This window comes from Prinia subflava, chromosome 1 (genome assembly GCF_021018805.1).
Source record: "Prinia subflava isolate CZ2003 ecotype Zambia chromosome 1, Cam_Psub_1.2, whole genome shotgun sequence".
Lineage (NCBI taxonomy): Eukaryota > Metazoa > Chordata > Aves > Passeriformes > Cisticolidae > Prinia > Prinia subflava.
Genome location: NC_086247.1, coordinates 150,919,454 through 150,936,675, shown reverse-complemented (window position 1 = coordinate 150,936,675; position 17,222 = coordinate 150,919,454). Strand labels below are relative to the sequence as shown.

Sequence of the window (17,222 nt, the reverse complement as noted above, 5' to 3'; positions counted from 1 at the left end):
GGGCTGCAGGAGGGGACAAGGACAGTGGCCAGATTCATTCAGGATTTGAATTGGGATGACATAAATCAGGTCCTTTCTGTAAACTCTCTGAGCAGCAACAAGCGGCTTCTGTCAAAAAAAAAGCACAGCTGTATTGACAGCATTACAAACAAATCAAAAATAAAATTAAAACCAAAATTAACCCTAAATCATTTCTACTTGGACCAAAAACAGGGCAGTGAAAAAGAAAGCATCTTAATTACACTCACAAAGTGTTGTCATTGAAATTGTCTGGCACCTTGACTGTATCAATAAGAAATTCCTCTCTGATGATCTCAGGGATTTCTGCTCCAGTAATTTACTGACTGGAGTGCCCCCTTTATGTGGCTAAAGTTTAGTGGTCAGGTTTAGTGGCCTTCATAAAGTGATTCTTGGCCCCGTGGCGGGTGGGTTGCCCACGGCTGCTCACACACCCAGATCAGAGCACCATCAAGTGATGCCCTGCCTGCCCTTTCTGTCCTTCCGTGCCCAGGTGCAAGCTGAGCTCAAGAGGAAGTGGCGGAGGTGGCACCTGGAGAGGTTCCTGGGCTCGGACATGAAGTACCACCACCCCTCCCTGGGCAGCAACGGCACCAACTTCAGCACCCAGATCTCCATGCTGACCAAGTGCTCGCCAAAGACGCGCCGCTGCTCCGGCTTCCAGGCCGAGTTCTCTCTGGTGTGACAGGGAGAGGCTCCCCAGGCACTGAGCATCCAGAACTGAGGCACGAGGATCCCCTGGGAGCCAGTGATCCCGCCACGAATCCCTGTGAAATGACCTGCTCCACATGAGCCAACAGAGGACACACAACTGGAAGAGCCGCGGGCGTCCAGGATGAGATCGGACGCGCCAAGGGGCAGAGGAACATTTCTGCTCTCCCTCTTTTCAGGCCTCTCACTCTTCAGTTTCAAGCCCTCAGGGGTTGATAACTCTGAGGAATTGTCCCAGTTGCTTGAGGACGGTCTGGGAGTTGCTGATGTGTCATAAATAATGAAGTACTGGGCATAAGGGAGGGAGAGCCTCAGTCCTCGGTGGCTTTACCAGAACTGGCATCTCTGAAACAGACAAATTGCACTTTTTTTTTCTTTTTAAATGAGCCAGTAAAGGAGAGACAGAGGCAGGAAGCAGGAAAAAAAAAAAATATGCCAAACTTATGAATGTGCCAAAATTCCTGTGGATAAGAGGTGATGGTACAGCACCAAAGATGGTGCTGGGGACACGGGGAGAAGGGACAGGAGGAATGTGAGCAGGAAGGGAGAGGCCAGCACATGGCCCCCACGTTTTTCACAGGTGGGGATGAAGCTGCAGCACCAGGAACGCCCCTCAGAGGATGCCCCAGTGCGTTCTGCCACCATCCTTGGGAGCAGGAGCTTTCCAGGCACCCTTGGGTGCCTGAGCAGGTCCTCTGAGCAGGACCAGCGTGAGGACGTCCTTCCCTGCACTGTGTTGGTGACATGGTGTTTTCTTGGTTGTGTTCCATGAACAGGAAACTCTGCATGTATAAAAACCAGGGCCAGATGCCAAAAGAGGAGCATGGCTGTGTTTTTTTCATTCTCTTTAAGTTCTCCCACAGGTCTCGGTGCATGGATGCACCAGGGATCATTAGGGATCAGGGGAAAATAATTGGGCTGTAATTCATTTGCACTTGCTTAGCACACACTGTCAGGAAAGGGAAATATAGGATCCTGTAATCCTTAATTGAATCAGAGCTGCCATAAGGAGCCACTCTCCAGATGAAAAAAATTAGCATCACAGCAGCAGGTAAAATTGCTTTCATCAGAGCAAGGTTGTCTCAGCACACAACTGGCACTCCAGGAGGGAGGAAAGAGTAAAGGAGCTATTAAATGGATTTCTCCTTCAGCTTTTGTGGGGAGCTTTCATCCTGTGTGAAGGCATTGTTAGATATTTAAGATGTGTGTGTGCATTTTTACCTCTTTTCTGAAGGCCTGGTCGTTTCCATACCCAAGCAATTCCTACTTGAAGGATGCACATGGATCCCTTTAAAACAAAGGGGGTAGGGTTGGTTTTTTTAAAATTATTGTTTTCACGGTGGAGTGGCAAAGGAGAAATGTTAAAGCCCAGTCCTGTACATTTGGGCAACCCCACAGTCCCAAACTCAGTCAGAAGACAGAAAACACAAGGATACAGGTGCTCATGTTTGTGTCTCTCTCAACCGCATCAAGTGGGGCTGAAAAAGTTTTATGCTGAGGGTGGGAAATCCCTGCCCAGCTCATGTGTACCCTCAGTAACTGGGCTGCTGCCATCCTGCTAAAACCTGTCCTCCTGAAGGAGTGCCTGGCTCACCTGGAGAGGGAGGTGGGCTCCTCTTTTAGAGTTAAAACCTCAACTCACTGGTTTTACTCCTCCACAATGAAATGCAGGCCACTGGAGGGAAGCACCTGCAGCCTGCTGGGGCTGGGGGTTGTTTGCCTTAAGCAAAGGATGCCAACAAACCCTGCTGAGCCCAGGAGGAGCCCTGCAGGTCCTTTCTGGGCCCTGACAGGGCAATGCTCCGTGCCATAACCATTCCCTAAAGCTGTTATCAGAGGGAGCTGGAGGCTTCCAAAGTCTTTCCCCAGGTGTGGGGCTGAAAACAGCGTGGGGGGCTGGAGTCAGTGAAGGGGCATGAGAGACTGTGACACACCAAGGGCAGACTTGCACCCTGAGTTTGCAGGGAGCCAGCTCAGATCCTGTCACAGTGTACCATGGCTGTAGGTCCTAAGAGGATAGGAAGATGTGAAAATTCCTGGAATTACAGTGCTGGTGGCCCCAGGCTGGCCAGGGGTGAGCCAGCTTTGTTATGGCTGCTTTACACTGATCCCTCATCAGCAGTAAGGATCCAACTCTGACGTGCCATAGGATCATCAAAATGCAGCTCCCCGATTCCCAAAAGGCAGAGAAAACAGGAGGATGCTCAAAATTCCCCCCCTTTTCTTTCATCGAAGCCCTTATGCCTTGACACCCCTCAAACAACATCCCATTGAAATCCACAAGGTTCTCAGAGGCAAAACCCTTTTAAGTTGTCATGGTCAGAGTTCATGGAGAGTTTGGACAATGCCCTCAGGCACTTGGTGTGACTTTTGGGGTTGTCCTGTGCAGCACAAGGAGCTGGACTCGATGATCCTTGTGGGTCCCTTCTAACTCAGGATATTCTGTGATTCTGTGATTCTCTTTGTGTTTGCTGCTTGTGTTGCTATACTGAGCATTTTCAGACCTGGACTAGGACTCGCCCAGGAAATACTGGAGAAATCCCACCAGTACCACCAGTTCTTCTCCTGTGCCTGGTTCAAAGCAAGGATTTGACCTGCATTTTTCCAGGTGAATGACTAACTTCAAGGAAGCCCAGAAAAAGCAAAGGAAGGTTCTGTCTCAGCTTCCAAGTTGTTCCACTTGGTGTAAAATGCTTTGCCTCACGGGTTTAGTCTGGGAAAGGTTGGATACATCAGGCTGCAAAGCTATTCCCCTGTTCATCTGTCATGGTAAATATTTATACCCAACAAAGCTGATGGGCTGCAGAGGAGCACTGCCCAGTCTTGGGAATACATCCACTGAGGTGCCCGAGGTGTGAACTGGAATTTCAGGTCCCAGACAAGCAGCAGAGGAGCACAGAGCCGTGAGCAGAAGTGCAGCACCGTTGCCAGCAGCCTCCTTTGTGGGATGTGAGGGAATCCCTCCCCATCTGTTCCAGACAGCCTTGCTGGGGAAAGGCTTGTGAGCCATCAGCACCAAGACACGTCGAGCTTTTTCCCTCTGGTCTTCACCTTCCCTTTCCCCTCCCTGTGCTCCTTTTTCCTCTCCATTTGCAGGGCTCTCTGCGGTGTGTTTGCAGCTTCTCCTGTGTTCCAGCCCTGTGCTAACCCATGCCAGCAGCAGCCAAATGCCAAAATAGCCAGGAAAGGTTTGCCTTTTGGAGATGTGACAGGGAAAAACCCCAGCTGGTTATTCACCCTCACCACAGGCTCCTCTGCAGCCTGTCAGGTTCCCCACCAGGCTATTCTGCACAGGAGCCTGAAGATGGGATCTTTCCTAAGCTGAGGGGCTCCTTCAAAAAGTGTGGAGTGCCTCAGCACGCCAGAACTGTGCCCCCAGGCACCCTGCTCACAATTATTCCATTACCCAACATCCAGCCATGTCCCCTTTCTGCTCTTGGGGGTGTTTGAGGGATTAAATGGATGTGTGAAGGTGCCTGCTGTGACAGGCATGGCAGTGCCAGCCATGCAGAGCTGCCAGCCCAGCTGCCCTGGCCTGGTGTTCCAGGAAAGCAGAGGAGCTGGGGGTGAAATCAGAGCTCTTCCCTCTGGGGGAAACTGAGCAGCCCAGTGAAGGATGGCATCGGGATAGGGCACTATTCACCCAGCTTAGTGCAGGAATTTGGCTCCATAACTCAGCCTTGTCTTCTCTGTTTTCCATCCAACTCATCAATGAAGTGGAATTCAAGGACTTCACTGCAGGTGACAACGTGGAGTGAGCTGTCCTGGCCCCAGAGCACCCAGCAGAGCTCAGCACTGCTGCTGCTCCCCCAGCCCAGGGTAACACCCCAGGACTGACTCCAGAAGGAGTTTAGAAGGACTGACTCAGAGAGTTTACAGAAACTCATTATTGGCTGCATAATGAGATCAGAGGGGTGCCTCTTAAAAGGTGTCAAAAACTTCTTCTGCCTCTATTAAAGGACACAGATATGTTTGAGGATCATGAATTTGGGCTCCAAAACTGTTTATAGAAATAAAGACAAGTTCTGATCCTGCTTGCACCAATCAGTTCACTGCAGTGACTCCTGAATTATACCAGCATTAAAATGGGATTTGCCTTTGAAATAATTCCTTTTTCTTCATTCTGGAGCTGTTTACTCCCTTTTTACATCAGGGATAGAGTAAGGCCCTCCTGCTCTATACTTCAGTGATTAAATTATTAATAAGTATAGAACAATTAAATATAAACAATAGATTATTGCCTCGAAGTCCAGAAGTACCAGGTTCAATGCTAGCATTAGACTGTAGATATTTCTGCTCATCTGGGACCTGTGCTGCTTTATGATCCCCTCACAAGCAGCAAGAAATGAGAATATGACCCTGTTTAGGGTTTAGAAAAGAAATTGTTCTGTTGCAGAATTTTAGGGGCAATTAAATCAAACAAATTTTGGAAATCAGAGTTATGTGTGCAGCAGCAGCATTACTGCAGTTGTGGAATGAAAAGGGGGAAAGGCCAGAAGATGAAAGATCTGAGCATTTTGTTTTATTTTTGGTTTGTTTGGGGTTTTTGATAGGAAACAAGCTATATCTTTCTCCAGGAAGGTGTTTCTGGAGAAAAGATATTTTATACCTGACCTAACCATCAGATTTCCTTCTTTCTGTGGATCCCACTGGGTTCCCATTCATCTCAAAATCAATGAGGGTCATGTCTGTGCCACAGGGCTCCGTGGGCAGAGGGATTTACCCCAAATCTCTGCTCCAATCTGATGGAAATGCTTTCAGAGAGAAATGCTCCTGCTGATTAATGAAAGATTGCTGGTAGTGTTTCAAAAGCAAAATGAAGTTCCAAAGAAAGCTCAGGAGTGAACAAACACCACTTGGCTCCATGGCAGGGATTAAAGGGGTTTGGTGGGATCCTTTTGTCTCCATTCCTCCCAGCTTCACCCCAGGGTTTAAACAAGGGGAGAGGAAATATGAAATCATTTCAGACTAAGAGGGAATCTCTGAAACTGGGGAATGCCAATGTGTATCTTCATGAAGCTTATTTTACTCTGGCCACAGAGGCACATCTTGGTTTGATCCGTGGCCTGTGGGAGCACAGGTGGATCAGAAACAGTGTCCCTTCCCTGGAAGGTGAACCCAGCTGTGACAGGAGAGCCCAAAATAAAACATTCCCCCTACTGTGTCCCAGCTCCTGCTTTCAGGCTGGGTGTTTGGCCCTGCTTCCCTCACAGCCTTGTGCCTCCCCCCTGGCATCTCTGCACCCAAGAACGTGCCAGATTCCTGGGGACAGGGATGGCAATGCTGAATGTCCTGGCTCTCAATGCAAATTTGCACTTTTTCCACCCCGATGATGATGGGGCCAGCACCACAAAGCTGCTTCCCTGGAGATGAACCTTGAAGAGCAGGGGGTCACACACACCCATATCCATCCAGAAGGACTCTGCTGGCATCACTCAGGCACTAAACTGCTGGAAAAAGGAAAATATTCAAGTCCCAGACTGGCACGTGGGGTCAGATGTCCCAAAATGTGGATTTCCACCCATTTCCTTTCAGTCACTCAGCTTTTCATCCCCTCTCCAAACCCAGAATTTGCATATCAGCCTGATGGGGGGTAATTACAGTGACTGACCTCGTTATTTCCCCTGGAGACCTGTGCAGATGTGAACTATGGCTTTTAGTCAGGAGTTTCTTAGGACCATCTTTTCCACCTCTTCCTGAATATCTGAACTTGCATGATCCTGAGGAGCCCTGGGTTTGAAAGCCTGGTTATTTCTAGAATACTGTGAAATCACAGGGGAGAAAACAAACATTGGGACTGGAGGCTACAGGTCTGTAAGGAAAATAATGCCCACCTGTGTTCTGAGGGCCAGACCCTGAGGACACACACCCTGGCAGCAGCAGAGCACCAGTGCTTTATACCCAAGTTTTGTGGATATTGTACATTTGTACATAGAGGAAATCTGAAGAGCACATTTAAAAAAAAAATAATAATGAGCAAACCACATTTTTGATACTCAGATGATGATGATGATGAATCAAGTTTGAAAAGGCATTTCTGAACTCGAAAGTGCATTTTTCAGAGCCTGTTTCAAACACCTCAAGCTGTGGGTCAGCAGCTGCTGCCAGCTGACCCTTCTCACTCCAGCTGCAAACTCCTCTGCTCTGCCCTCCTGTAAATAGATTTGACAGCAGAGGGTGAGCAGAGTGCTCTGGCTGTGAGCAGAGAATCTCTGTCTCTGTGCACTTCTCTGTACCAGGTGCTTGTCATGTATCCTCCATGCCAGCAAGGACAGGCCTGCTTGCCCAGCACAGGTGAAACCTCTGCCTTGTTTCATGGCCTTTTGCCTGATGTTATTTATTTTTGGTCTGACTCTGTACATATGCAACAAAGTGGCTATTTTTTTTTTTCTTTTTTTTCTTTTTCTTTCCTTTGTATTTGGTTCACCTCCTTGCTCCAGAGGGGGTTCTTCTCTGTGGTTGACGCTGCTGAAAACAAGCAATAAAACCATTGTGAAGACATTGTGTCTGAGGTGTTCCACCTGATATTTTGATTTATTCCTCATGGTCCAGGAGGAGACACAGAGAAGGCAAACTAAGAAGGAGGTTGTGAGCTGGAGAGGTTCTTGCTTAGAGTTAAATATAAATGACCTCATACTTTGAAAGGCTAACCAGATAGACCAAATCACTCTTGAAATCAGAGAATCATGGAAATATTTGGGTTGGAAAGGACCTTTAAAGGCCATTTAGTCTTTGCAGTGAGCAGGAACATCTTCAAGTAGATGGAAGTTCTGGGCAGACCTTCTTTGAGGACACCTGTTCCAGCAAATGAACCATTACCAAATCCAACATAAATGACCCCAAAACCTCCACCCTTGCACGAGCTGGGTGCAGGGATGGTCCTTTGGAGGCAGGACTGATGCATGGAGGTGACAACCATGAAATTACAAACACTCTGTCATCGTTTGGTCACAACCCACAGGCATTAAATGATTCCTGCATTTACAGGAACCTACAACCCAACCCACAAATACAGGTGTGATGCTGGAATATCCTCCCACAAAAATCTTTATTGCTCAGAACAGAGCACGAGCCTTCCTCTGTGCCTGGCAGGCAAGCACAAGAGAACAGTAATTGTTGATATCAAGGACACGTTATTTGATGCACACGAATGTCAGGCAGTGAAAATAGATCCTGACAAGAGGTCAGGGAGCTCTGCCATGTCCATAGGGCCAGTTTGGCCACTCAGCCCCTTCTTGAACTTCACACCCTGTGTTCATACTGCTGATAAAGGCCAGACCTACAGCTTGAAATGACAAGTCTTGGCTATATTTGTCCCTCTTTCTGCACGGATTAACCATTTTCATTTAAAAGCAAGGAGTTTGATGCTCTGAGCCTTTCTGAGAGGCAAAGTTGTTTGTACTGACTTCCAATGGATCTCTCTGTGGGTTAAGCCAGAAATCAGGAAAACAGCTTGTGAGGGCTGGGGAAAGGGAAAACCAGCCAATTACATTTATCCTGTGTCTGTAGAGGGGAGGATAATCCCATCCTGCCAAAAAACCATGAGGAACTCCAATCACTGCTCAGAAATTAATGTAAGTGGGTTTGATGAAGGTCGCCTGAGCAGTCTGGGAAAAAAATCAGCCCAACCCTCTCTGGTCCCAGCTGTGTGTCCTCTGTGTCCTTCCTGGCTGGCAAAGAGCAAAGCATGGCTTTTCTTAGGCACACACCATGATTCTGCATTTGATGGGATGTGCAATCACAGCCTCTGGAAGGTTTTGAGCTTGGCTTTTTGGGCTTCTTTGTGTAAGTTCATGATTTTCAGGACTGCAAAAGCATCTTTCTCTATTAGAAATAATCATGTTTAGAAGTGGCAAATGAGATCCTCTTCCTTTGATCCACCCGTGGTTTCCATGGCAAAATACCAGGATGAGGAATTTTGTGATCTCCACGACAATTTCCCACGTAGGGGATCAATGCCAGTGGTTAAATCATCTTCACTCCACGTGCAATTGGTTGTATCTACACCCTCATGCTGGAGATATAAAGTCTGAACTGGGACTCAGTACAACCCACAGAAGGAATTTGGCTGTTCTCAGTTCAGAAGGATGCTGGGTTGTCCGAGGATCCCAAGGATGTGTGGCACAAAGAGCCCAGGCATGGTGTCACAATGTGGGTTTTTATCTTCGTTTCTTCTGTTAGAGCCAGGATTAAACTGCTTGGGAGACGCAGTTCTTTTGTGTTTGGACTCAGATGTTTACTAATTCTTATCTCTAGTACAGTCTCACAAGCTGTGAGTTCTAGCTAACAAAGTGAAAAATGGCTGTGTCTCTCTCTACAAGTTCTTTTAAGCACAAACTGTTAAATTAAGAAATGACACCTAAATTATTTTTACTTTTAACCCAATAACCAATCACCCGTGGCCCGCAATGTGGATTTTTCTACTCAATTACAAAACAACACGCAGACCTGTGTAGAAGAAGGTGAAAAAGAAGGATTTAGCCTATAGCCTAAATGCTCCATCTTGCTTTATATATATTACTATTGTCTAAACCCTTAATCTCTGAGTTTTCCACCCTGTGATATCACACACTTCTATCCAAACTACACACTCACAATTCCAGCACTGTCAATCATTTTTGGAAGCCTTTTCCACAGTCTCAGGTCAAATTCAGTGTTTCCTTGAGGGTCAGTGCCTGTTAGCACAAGCCTAAAATTCTCAGCTTCCAGGGTTCCAACATCCCAGCTGTAACACTGAACTTTCTGAAAGCCTGAAATCCTCTTCTGACAGTGCTCACAGTGAAATCACCCCTACTGCAGAACCCCTCATGCATTTACTCCTTTGTTAAATCATAGGAACAAAGGCAGGTGAGTGCCAATGTCATCTTAAAATGGCCATTTCCCAGGTCACAGAATCACAGGATCTCTGAGGCTGGGAGAGCCCTCCACGACCATCGAGTCCAGTTTGTGACTGATCCCCATCTTTTCACCCAGCCCAGAGCACTGAGTGCCACATCCAGCCCTTCCCTGGGCACCTCCAGGGCTGGGGACTGTTGGATGGCACACAAAACAACAACACAGAGACAGGAGGTCTGCAGTGAAGGGCTGCTCCCCAAAAAGAGGGCCAGCCTGTTTATTTCTTCCATTTTTATACATTTGTGGGTCCGGTTGTGGATTGGCTTCTGGGGTTACTGCCCCTTCACCCCACTGGCCAGACCAGCTGTCAACCAACATTATTTTCAGGCTAGAAATACGTAAACAAAGGACAGTGAAAAAAACAAGAAAGGTTGTTTATGCTCCAAAGTGTGAGAAAGTGAAAAACTGACCCTTAATACTGTACAAAAACTAAATAACTGACTCCATCTTATAGACAAGTAGAAGGCTTTAAAAAAACTCAGAAAAACCAAAGCGACAGGGGACTTCACCAGCTCCTGTCAGGCACCTGGATGGGTGTGGAAAGCTCAGAACTAATCCGGCCTTGCATCCAAAGACCAGAGAGGCAGAAGTTTCCTGTACATGGCAACAGATCTCTTTTCATGGTTCTAATTGAGAAAACTTCTCCTGGAGTCCATCCCACCCACCAATACTGATTGAACCTCTCCCCTTGGAAGCACCTCCACTCCTCCCAGGAGAGATCAACAGCTTGAATCCCTCCCACACACAGCCTGAGGGTACAGGAAGTAACCTGGAATGCTGAAACCAGCCAATATCACCCCTGCCCTTGGTTTTCAGAGCAAATCTACATAATTATTGTACAATGACTGAGGTAGAGAGAGGAAAAAGTAAGGGAAACATTTGGCTTGTAAGCCTGTGATTTAATGTGCTTGTTGAGGGAGACAGGACTCCCTAAAGCACATTTTTTGTCCAAATATGAAGAGGAATCATAAAATCACATCATGGTTTGGGTTGGAAGAGACCCCAAAGCTCATTTTGTTCCCCTGGCAATGGGCAGAAACACCTTCCCTAGACCAAGTTGCCACGAACATTTCCAGGGATGAGACAATTAATTCAACTCAGAACTTCAATATCTAGATAAAGAGGTGTCCTGGGTGACAAACAGGAGTTCTGTCACTTAATATCAGCTCCAAATCAAGTGTCATTTAAAGCCCAGGGATGCCAATACTTGATGTGAAATAAACTAGGGTTGAACCAACACCTACATATTTATCTTTCTCTCCTGAAAAGTGTCTGCAATCTATCGTCATTTTTTACCTGAAACCTCTTGTGAAACTTATTTTACAAATGAAGTAAAATACCAGCAGCAAGACTCAAACACCAGTTGGGCACTGCTGCCAAGAATCTGCCTCCCCCAGCTCTTGCAGATTTATTGCTCTGGGATACCTAATTCAATGGCTGTTTCTTATCAGCCACTTAACTCTGAGCTCTTTGGCATAAAGCCATTAGAATCCATAATATTTCATTATGTCCTATTTGCTCCCAGCTAAAAATAAAATGGGGATCTGGTAGAAATATGACCTCAGTTGGAAGTGATGAAGGAATTTTTACGTGTCATAGATTTATGTGTGCAATGTGATTTTGGGGTTGGAATGCATGCAGGTTTTCATTCCATCCCATCAAGTATTTCCCACCAAGTGTGATCCAGTTGGCCACTAAATTCCAGCTCTCCTGGTGTCCTGTTTAGTTCACAGATAGGGGTCTAAACAGGGGGTTCCAGGAATTTTATAGCTTTTGAGAAAATTCCAGATACGTTGGTCCATGATGGGAGCAGGTCCCTCTTGGCTGAGTCTGCACTCAGCCCTTTCCCAGGTTGTGATGGTCACATTTCCAAGGATCTCTTTGGAAATTACCTGACCTGGAGAACTCTGGATGGTTTTATCCTCCCCTGCCTCCATTACTGGCAAGGAACCCTCAGTTTCGGAGACAATTACTGTGATTTTGGCTAGAACTGGGCAAGGATAAAGCTTGGAATCAAAATTATAGGGTACAACTCAGTTCTGGGCTCTCAACAGCTTCCCCATCTCCAAGGAAAGATTTGGAATTCATCAGCTGGATCAGTGATTAGGGCTTGTGTGAACAACTGATTGCATTTGTTTGGGAAGGGAAGGGAAGGGAAGGGAAGGGAAGGGAAGGGAAGGGAAGGGAAGGGAAGGGAAGGGAAGGGAAGGGAAGGGAAGGGAAGGGAAGGGAAGGGAAGGGAAGGGAAGGGAAGGGAAGGGAAGGGAAGGGAAGGGAAGGGAAGGGAAGGGAAGGGAAGGGAAGGGAAGGGAAGGGAAGGGAAGGGAAGGGAAGGGAAGGGAAGGGAAGGGAAGGGAAGGGAAGGGAAGGGAAGGGAAGGGAAGGGAAGGGAAGGAAAGGAAAGGAAAGGAAAGGAAAGGAAAGGAAAGGAAAGGAAAGGAAAGGAAAGGAAAGGAAAGGAAAGGAAAGGAAAGGAAAGGAAAGGAAAGGAAAGGAAAGGAAAGGAAAGGAAAGGAAAGGAAAGGAAAGGAAAGGAAAGGGCCAAGACAAAACTGACTGTACTTTATTTTGAACAAAATATTAAAACACACATGCTACGGGGGGGGTTTCCACTGAAAAGAGAATCATTAAAATACCACTTGAAAAGAAATTTTACTGTGATATGAAATGGAACATTTCATTTCAGCCATTTGAAAACACTTTAAAAAAAAGGAAATAAAAGAAAAGAGAAAAAGTCAAGGTAAACTCAAAAGGACTTTCAAAAAAGGAGGACAGCACTGCCTCCCTCCCACTGACTCATCTTAGTCAAAGTAACTAAATAAAGTGAGAGGAACACTTCAGATCAAGACTGAGTCCTTGCTTTGGACAATCTGCTCTAGTGGAAGGTGTCCCTGCCCATGACAGGGAGGTGGAACAAGGGGGGGTTTAAGGCCCCTTCCAACCCAAACCATTCTGGGATTCTGGAATTTAATATCCAACTGCATCAGTTCATTTCTTCAATGTGCATGATGATTGATTTGTCTGTAGTTGTAATACACATGATTCTTGTGGCAGATTAGAAACACAAGGGTTGTTCTGTGGAGCTCAGGAGTGGAAAGGGTCAATGAGCACCTTTTCTAACATCGACAAAAGATGTATAGAATTCAGCAACTCTCATCATTCAAATCTAATTACAGGGCAAAATGTAAATTAATGCAACATTCTTTGGAGGGCTGCTCACATCCATTGCAATATGCCAGCTCTGGAAGTTGCCCAAGCCTTGAACAAGAGTGAAATTCTTCAGATTCAACATCAAGTGCTATGGTCTGTTCACAGGGAAAAAGACATTTTAGGTGTTATTGAGGCAAAGTTTAAAGAAGCAGTTGCTCCAACAAGAGGGAAATTTCCAGAGAGCTTTTGAGAAGGGGTCTCACACACACACAGCTAGAACACATCTTTTTTCAGGAGGTAAACAGGTCCTTGAGAAGTCAAGGGCTGGAAAAGTGCTGGAGAAGTGCAGGTTGGCACACAGGTTTGAAACACTTCAGCAATGAAGATAAAGGAGAGTCCTCACTGTTGTCATCTGGCTGCAGAAGCTCATTACCAAAGCTTTTACCTGCCAGGAACCAAAAAAAGAGCAAATTTAAACTAACACAGTGGAGCTTGGTGAGGTGGACAGTGAAAATTTCCTTTATTCTGAATTCCTGTTAAGTCTGAACCCTGATTTAAAGCTCTTCTGACCTTCTCCAGGTGTTTGCTTTCCTCACCCAGTCCTAACAGGGTGAGTACAAATTCCTCACATAAGGGATAGATCCCACAGGCAGAATTCAGCCAGAGAATGGGGACAAACCTTCCACCCAGTGTTTCTCTCCAGAAAAACAATGTGTTTCTACAAAGAGAACCTGAAAATGACATTTCATTGCACACAGAGAAACCCTGGTTCCCCTCTGCTAGGTGGGATGGTGTGAAAAACTATTGTTAGCTTTGTAAACACAAAGATAATTGTCATTGCAGCATTGACCCTCCGGGGGAAAATCCTCTCACCTGGATTTAGGTGTCAATTAAGCAGCTACTAATGCCAGAGACACTCACCAGAACTCCTTTCTAGAGAGTTCTTGTCAATGTAATTAATTCCGTTTAGGAGGAAATTCATCTGTGCAGGTGCAGCAGATAAATTTATGCTCGATTTAAATATACTTAAATAACCTCAGGTTGTCTGCATTAGGACTTTGGAAATAAAAAGACAGAGAAGACACTGAAATTCCCAATTTTTCTTTTTGAAAGGGGCAAAAGTACACCCCACAAAACCCTCCTCTGGCTGAATGCATTATGGAAACCATAAAGGAGGGATTTAGGGGCTCCTGATGGATGTGAACAGCAAAGGTCTGAGGTGATGATGACTGCAGAGGTGCTGCCGAGGAGAACCTGGAATTCCAAGGGATGAGTGGGTCACAGCATGCACAGCTGTCCTTGCCCTTCTGAGGCACAGCTGCTCTGGTCCTGTCAGGTTAGAGAATACAAAATCTGGTCACAGGTTCTTGTGGAGGAAGAGGTGTGTCGTGGGAAACAGCACCAACAAAAAAGGAGTGACGAAGATGTTACACAAACCCATTTCACTTCAAAGCTGGGGGAGAAAAGTGGCAACAGTTATAGTTTTGCTGGAAATACACAGCTGCACACCTCACAGGATATCCAGTACTCTCTCCTTATAGAAATAATTGGGGTTTGCTTCTGCTCTATGTTAATACTGAAATCAAATTCTTATAATAAGATTTTTTTTTTGTGAGCAATGCACACAGAAACGTTGAATATTACAGCATTAAAAAATACGTGTCACCAAAAAGGACACTGCTGTTGTTAAGAACATAATTATCTTTACTATATTAGCACCTAGTGAATGTTCCCATTTGTAAGAAAAATATACATTCAGAGCTTTTAGGAAATGTGGAGAAAACATTTTCTACCTCCAGTAATACACCTAAAACTCATGACCTTGGCTCAGTAACAGGAATAATTTTTGGGGGCACTGTGGGTTCAACAGAGAATTTGACTGTGGCTCCAGAAAAGAGAGTTTAACTGGGATAGAATAACCCCCAGATGATCATTAATACAGTTATTTTCCTTGTGGGTTGTAAAAAGTTCTTTCTTCCCCAAAGACAAAGTGAGAGCAAACCTGAACTTCAATTTATTCCATTTCTTTACTAATGGAATATTAATTTTTGTTTTTCACTGGGCTGTTTGGGAGGTTTGGATTTAATACATTGAAATTGCAGCTGCATGTATTTGAATTATTTATGCAGCCAGACACGTAGGCTGTGATTAAGCTTCTTATTTGGTTGTAACACAAGGTTCATTTCTTCTGCTCATTGATTTAGCATGAGGGAACTTTCCCCGCAGCTCTGCTTCACGATAAATTGCTATTGGCAGATGGAAATGTCAGGTTTACCCTCCAGATGGGAGCAATAACAAATCAGACCTTTGCTTGTTCCATTTATCTTGCTGCACGTGTGACAAGAGATGTGCTTTGCTCTCTGCTGACTCTGTCCCTTCTCAAATGCATAATTACATCGAGGTGTTTTTCCACAACTTAATTCTGTGGCCACCAAAAACTCAGCTCAGCACCCGTGAAAGAGGCTCAGACAAACTGCTCAGCCCCAATTTTCAACTTTGCCATGAATCTGTTGAAGTAGAAATGATGTTTTCATTTCCTGGCTTGTGTTTTTACAGTGAATTTCTTTATAATCATGGGAGATTTGGTCAGTACCATGGAGTCACGGAATGGTTTGGGTTGGAAGGGACCTCAAAGCTCATCCCATTCCACCCATGCCATGAACAGGGACACCTTCCCCTATCCCAGGCTGCTCCAAGCCCTGTCCAGCCTGGCCTTGGACACTTCCAGGGATCCAGGGGCAGCCACAGCTTCTCTGGGCACCCTGTGCCAGGGCCTGCCCACCCTCACAGGGAAGAATTTCTTCATGATGTCCAATCTAAACCCACTGTGCAACTCTCCAAGCCTGTTTTCGGACAGCTGAAAACCTCACTCAAAGTGCCCATTTCTTTTCTTGAATTAAGAATTCCCTGGGACTGTCTCAGCTGGAGATGTCAGCAGTGGCAGTGTCTGATGCCTGGCCAGGACAATTCACCCACTTCTGTATATCATGATCTTTTTTTGACTGTAAGTGCTACAAAACAAGGAGCCTTTTCTTCTTTGCTTACAAAATCTATTGATCTGAATTTTAATTTCTTGTTTGGGACAGTTTTGGACAAGCCAGTACAGTCTGAGGGCAACACCATGGCTTCCAAGATCCCAAAAAGAAAAAAAAAAACTTATATCAAACTCTGGCTACAGCTGCCAGTGTGGGAGAAACGGGGCTATAGCTGAAGATGGAGCCAAGATCTTTGGCTTTGAGGATGTTCACACAGCTCCTGCTTTCGTCCACCTTCTCCACAGCCTCCATCTTCCTGCACATCAAGAGCCTGCTTTCAGCTCCTTCAGGAAGGCTCAAAACTTCCTGCACTTCCTAAATGTCTGGAAAAGGCAACTGACAGCAATGGAATGGATAACCTCTGGATATCAGAGGGAATCTTTATCCACTACCGCTTGCACTTTCAATGGGGTTTTCAGAGCACCTCATCCCTCCCTGGTAACTTAAAAAATATCCATTCCACCCCCTGCCACGGGCAGGGACACCTCACACTATCCCAGGCTGCTGCAAGCCCTGCCTGGCCTTGGACACTTCCAGGGATGGGGAGTTTTCTGCTAACACAGCATGTTGGGAGAGGAGGAATTTGGCCTTGGATGGAGATCTCCACATCTCCTTGTGTGGGTCACTCCAGGGAGATCTCTCTGCCTGCTGTCACCTCTCCATCCAGACAGGCCTGTGCTTAATATTTTGTGACAAGCCTCCCCGTCATGGCCATTCCTGGATCAAAACCAAGAATGAGGAGTCTGCTGAGAGCTTCCAAGCTTCCACTTGGCCAAAATGTTCTTTTGAGCTGCCAGTGCCATCATTGCCAAGTTCAGCCTGATCGCCAGTCAGTGCCACCCCTGCAGCTGACCTCTGTGAATTGTCTGTTTTGATTAAAAATCATCAATGATAAGCCATTTGGAAGGCTTCCAACAGGGACATTAAAGGAAAAAGATGCCTTGTCCACACTATGTAAGAGTATTGCCATTGCTATCTAAAGGCCTTACGTTTTGAACTCAATTTGCAAGGCCTCAGGAGCCTCTCAAACTCACTCCATCTGAAATTTTCTTGTCCTAAAATAGCTTTGTTTTACTTGGTGTAACTGTGAGAGAAATTTCTCTAAGCTGATCAGGGCTCTGGTCAGGCTCATTTATTTTACTTTTTTAACCACATTTTTATGCAGGCAGAAGTAGCAGCAGAACAACAAACCCGAGAAACACCAAGGGGCATTATAACAATTTCACTACATAGGTGATTATTGAGTGCCTGGAAATGCTCCCTGGCACTTTGTGGACATAATTTCAACATTCACGGGGCTGTCTAGGGGGTTAAATCCCATCTGCAAACCTGATTTTACCATAGCAGAGTCACAGGTGAGTGTCACTGTGGTTTTTCATGGAGTCACAGAATGGTTTGGATTGGAAAAGACCT

The 17,222-nt window shown here is 45.8% G+C and overlaps 1 protein-coding gene across 1 annotated transcript in view; it reads left to right on the top strand.

The window, feature by feature from the left end:
* The window catches only part of LOC134560671 (vasoactive intestinal polypeptide receptor), a 114,148-nt gene extending 106,571 nt beyond the window's left edge, over positions 1–7,577 (top strand). The window contains exon 13 of the mRNA XM_063416904.1: positions 512–7,577. Within this exon, the coding sequence (XP_063272974.1) occupies positions 512–703 (192 nt within the window). The 3' untranslated portion in view covers positions 704–7,577. The remainder of the gene's footprint in view (positions 1–511) is intronic.
* The last annotated feature ends 9,645 nt before the right edge of the window (positions 7,578–17,222 follow it).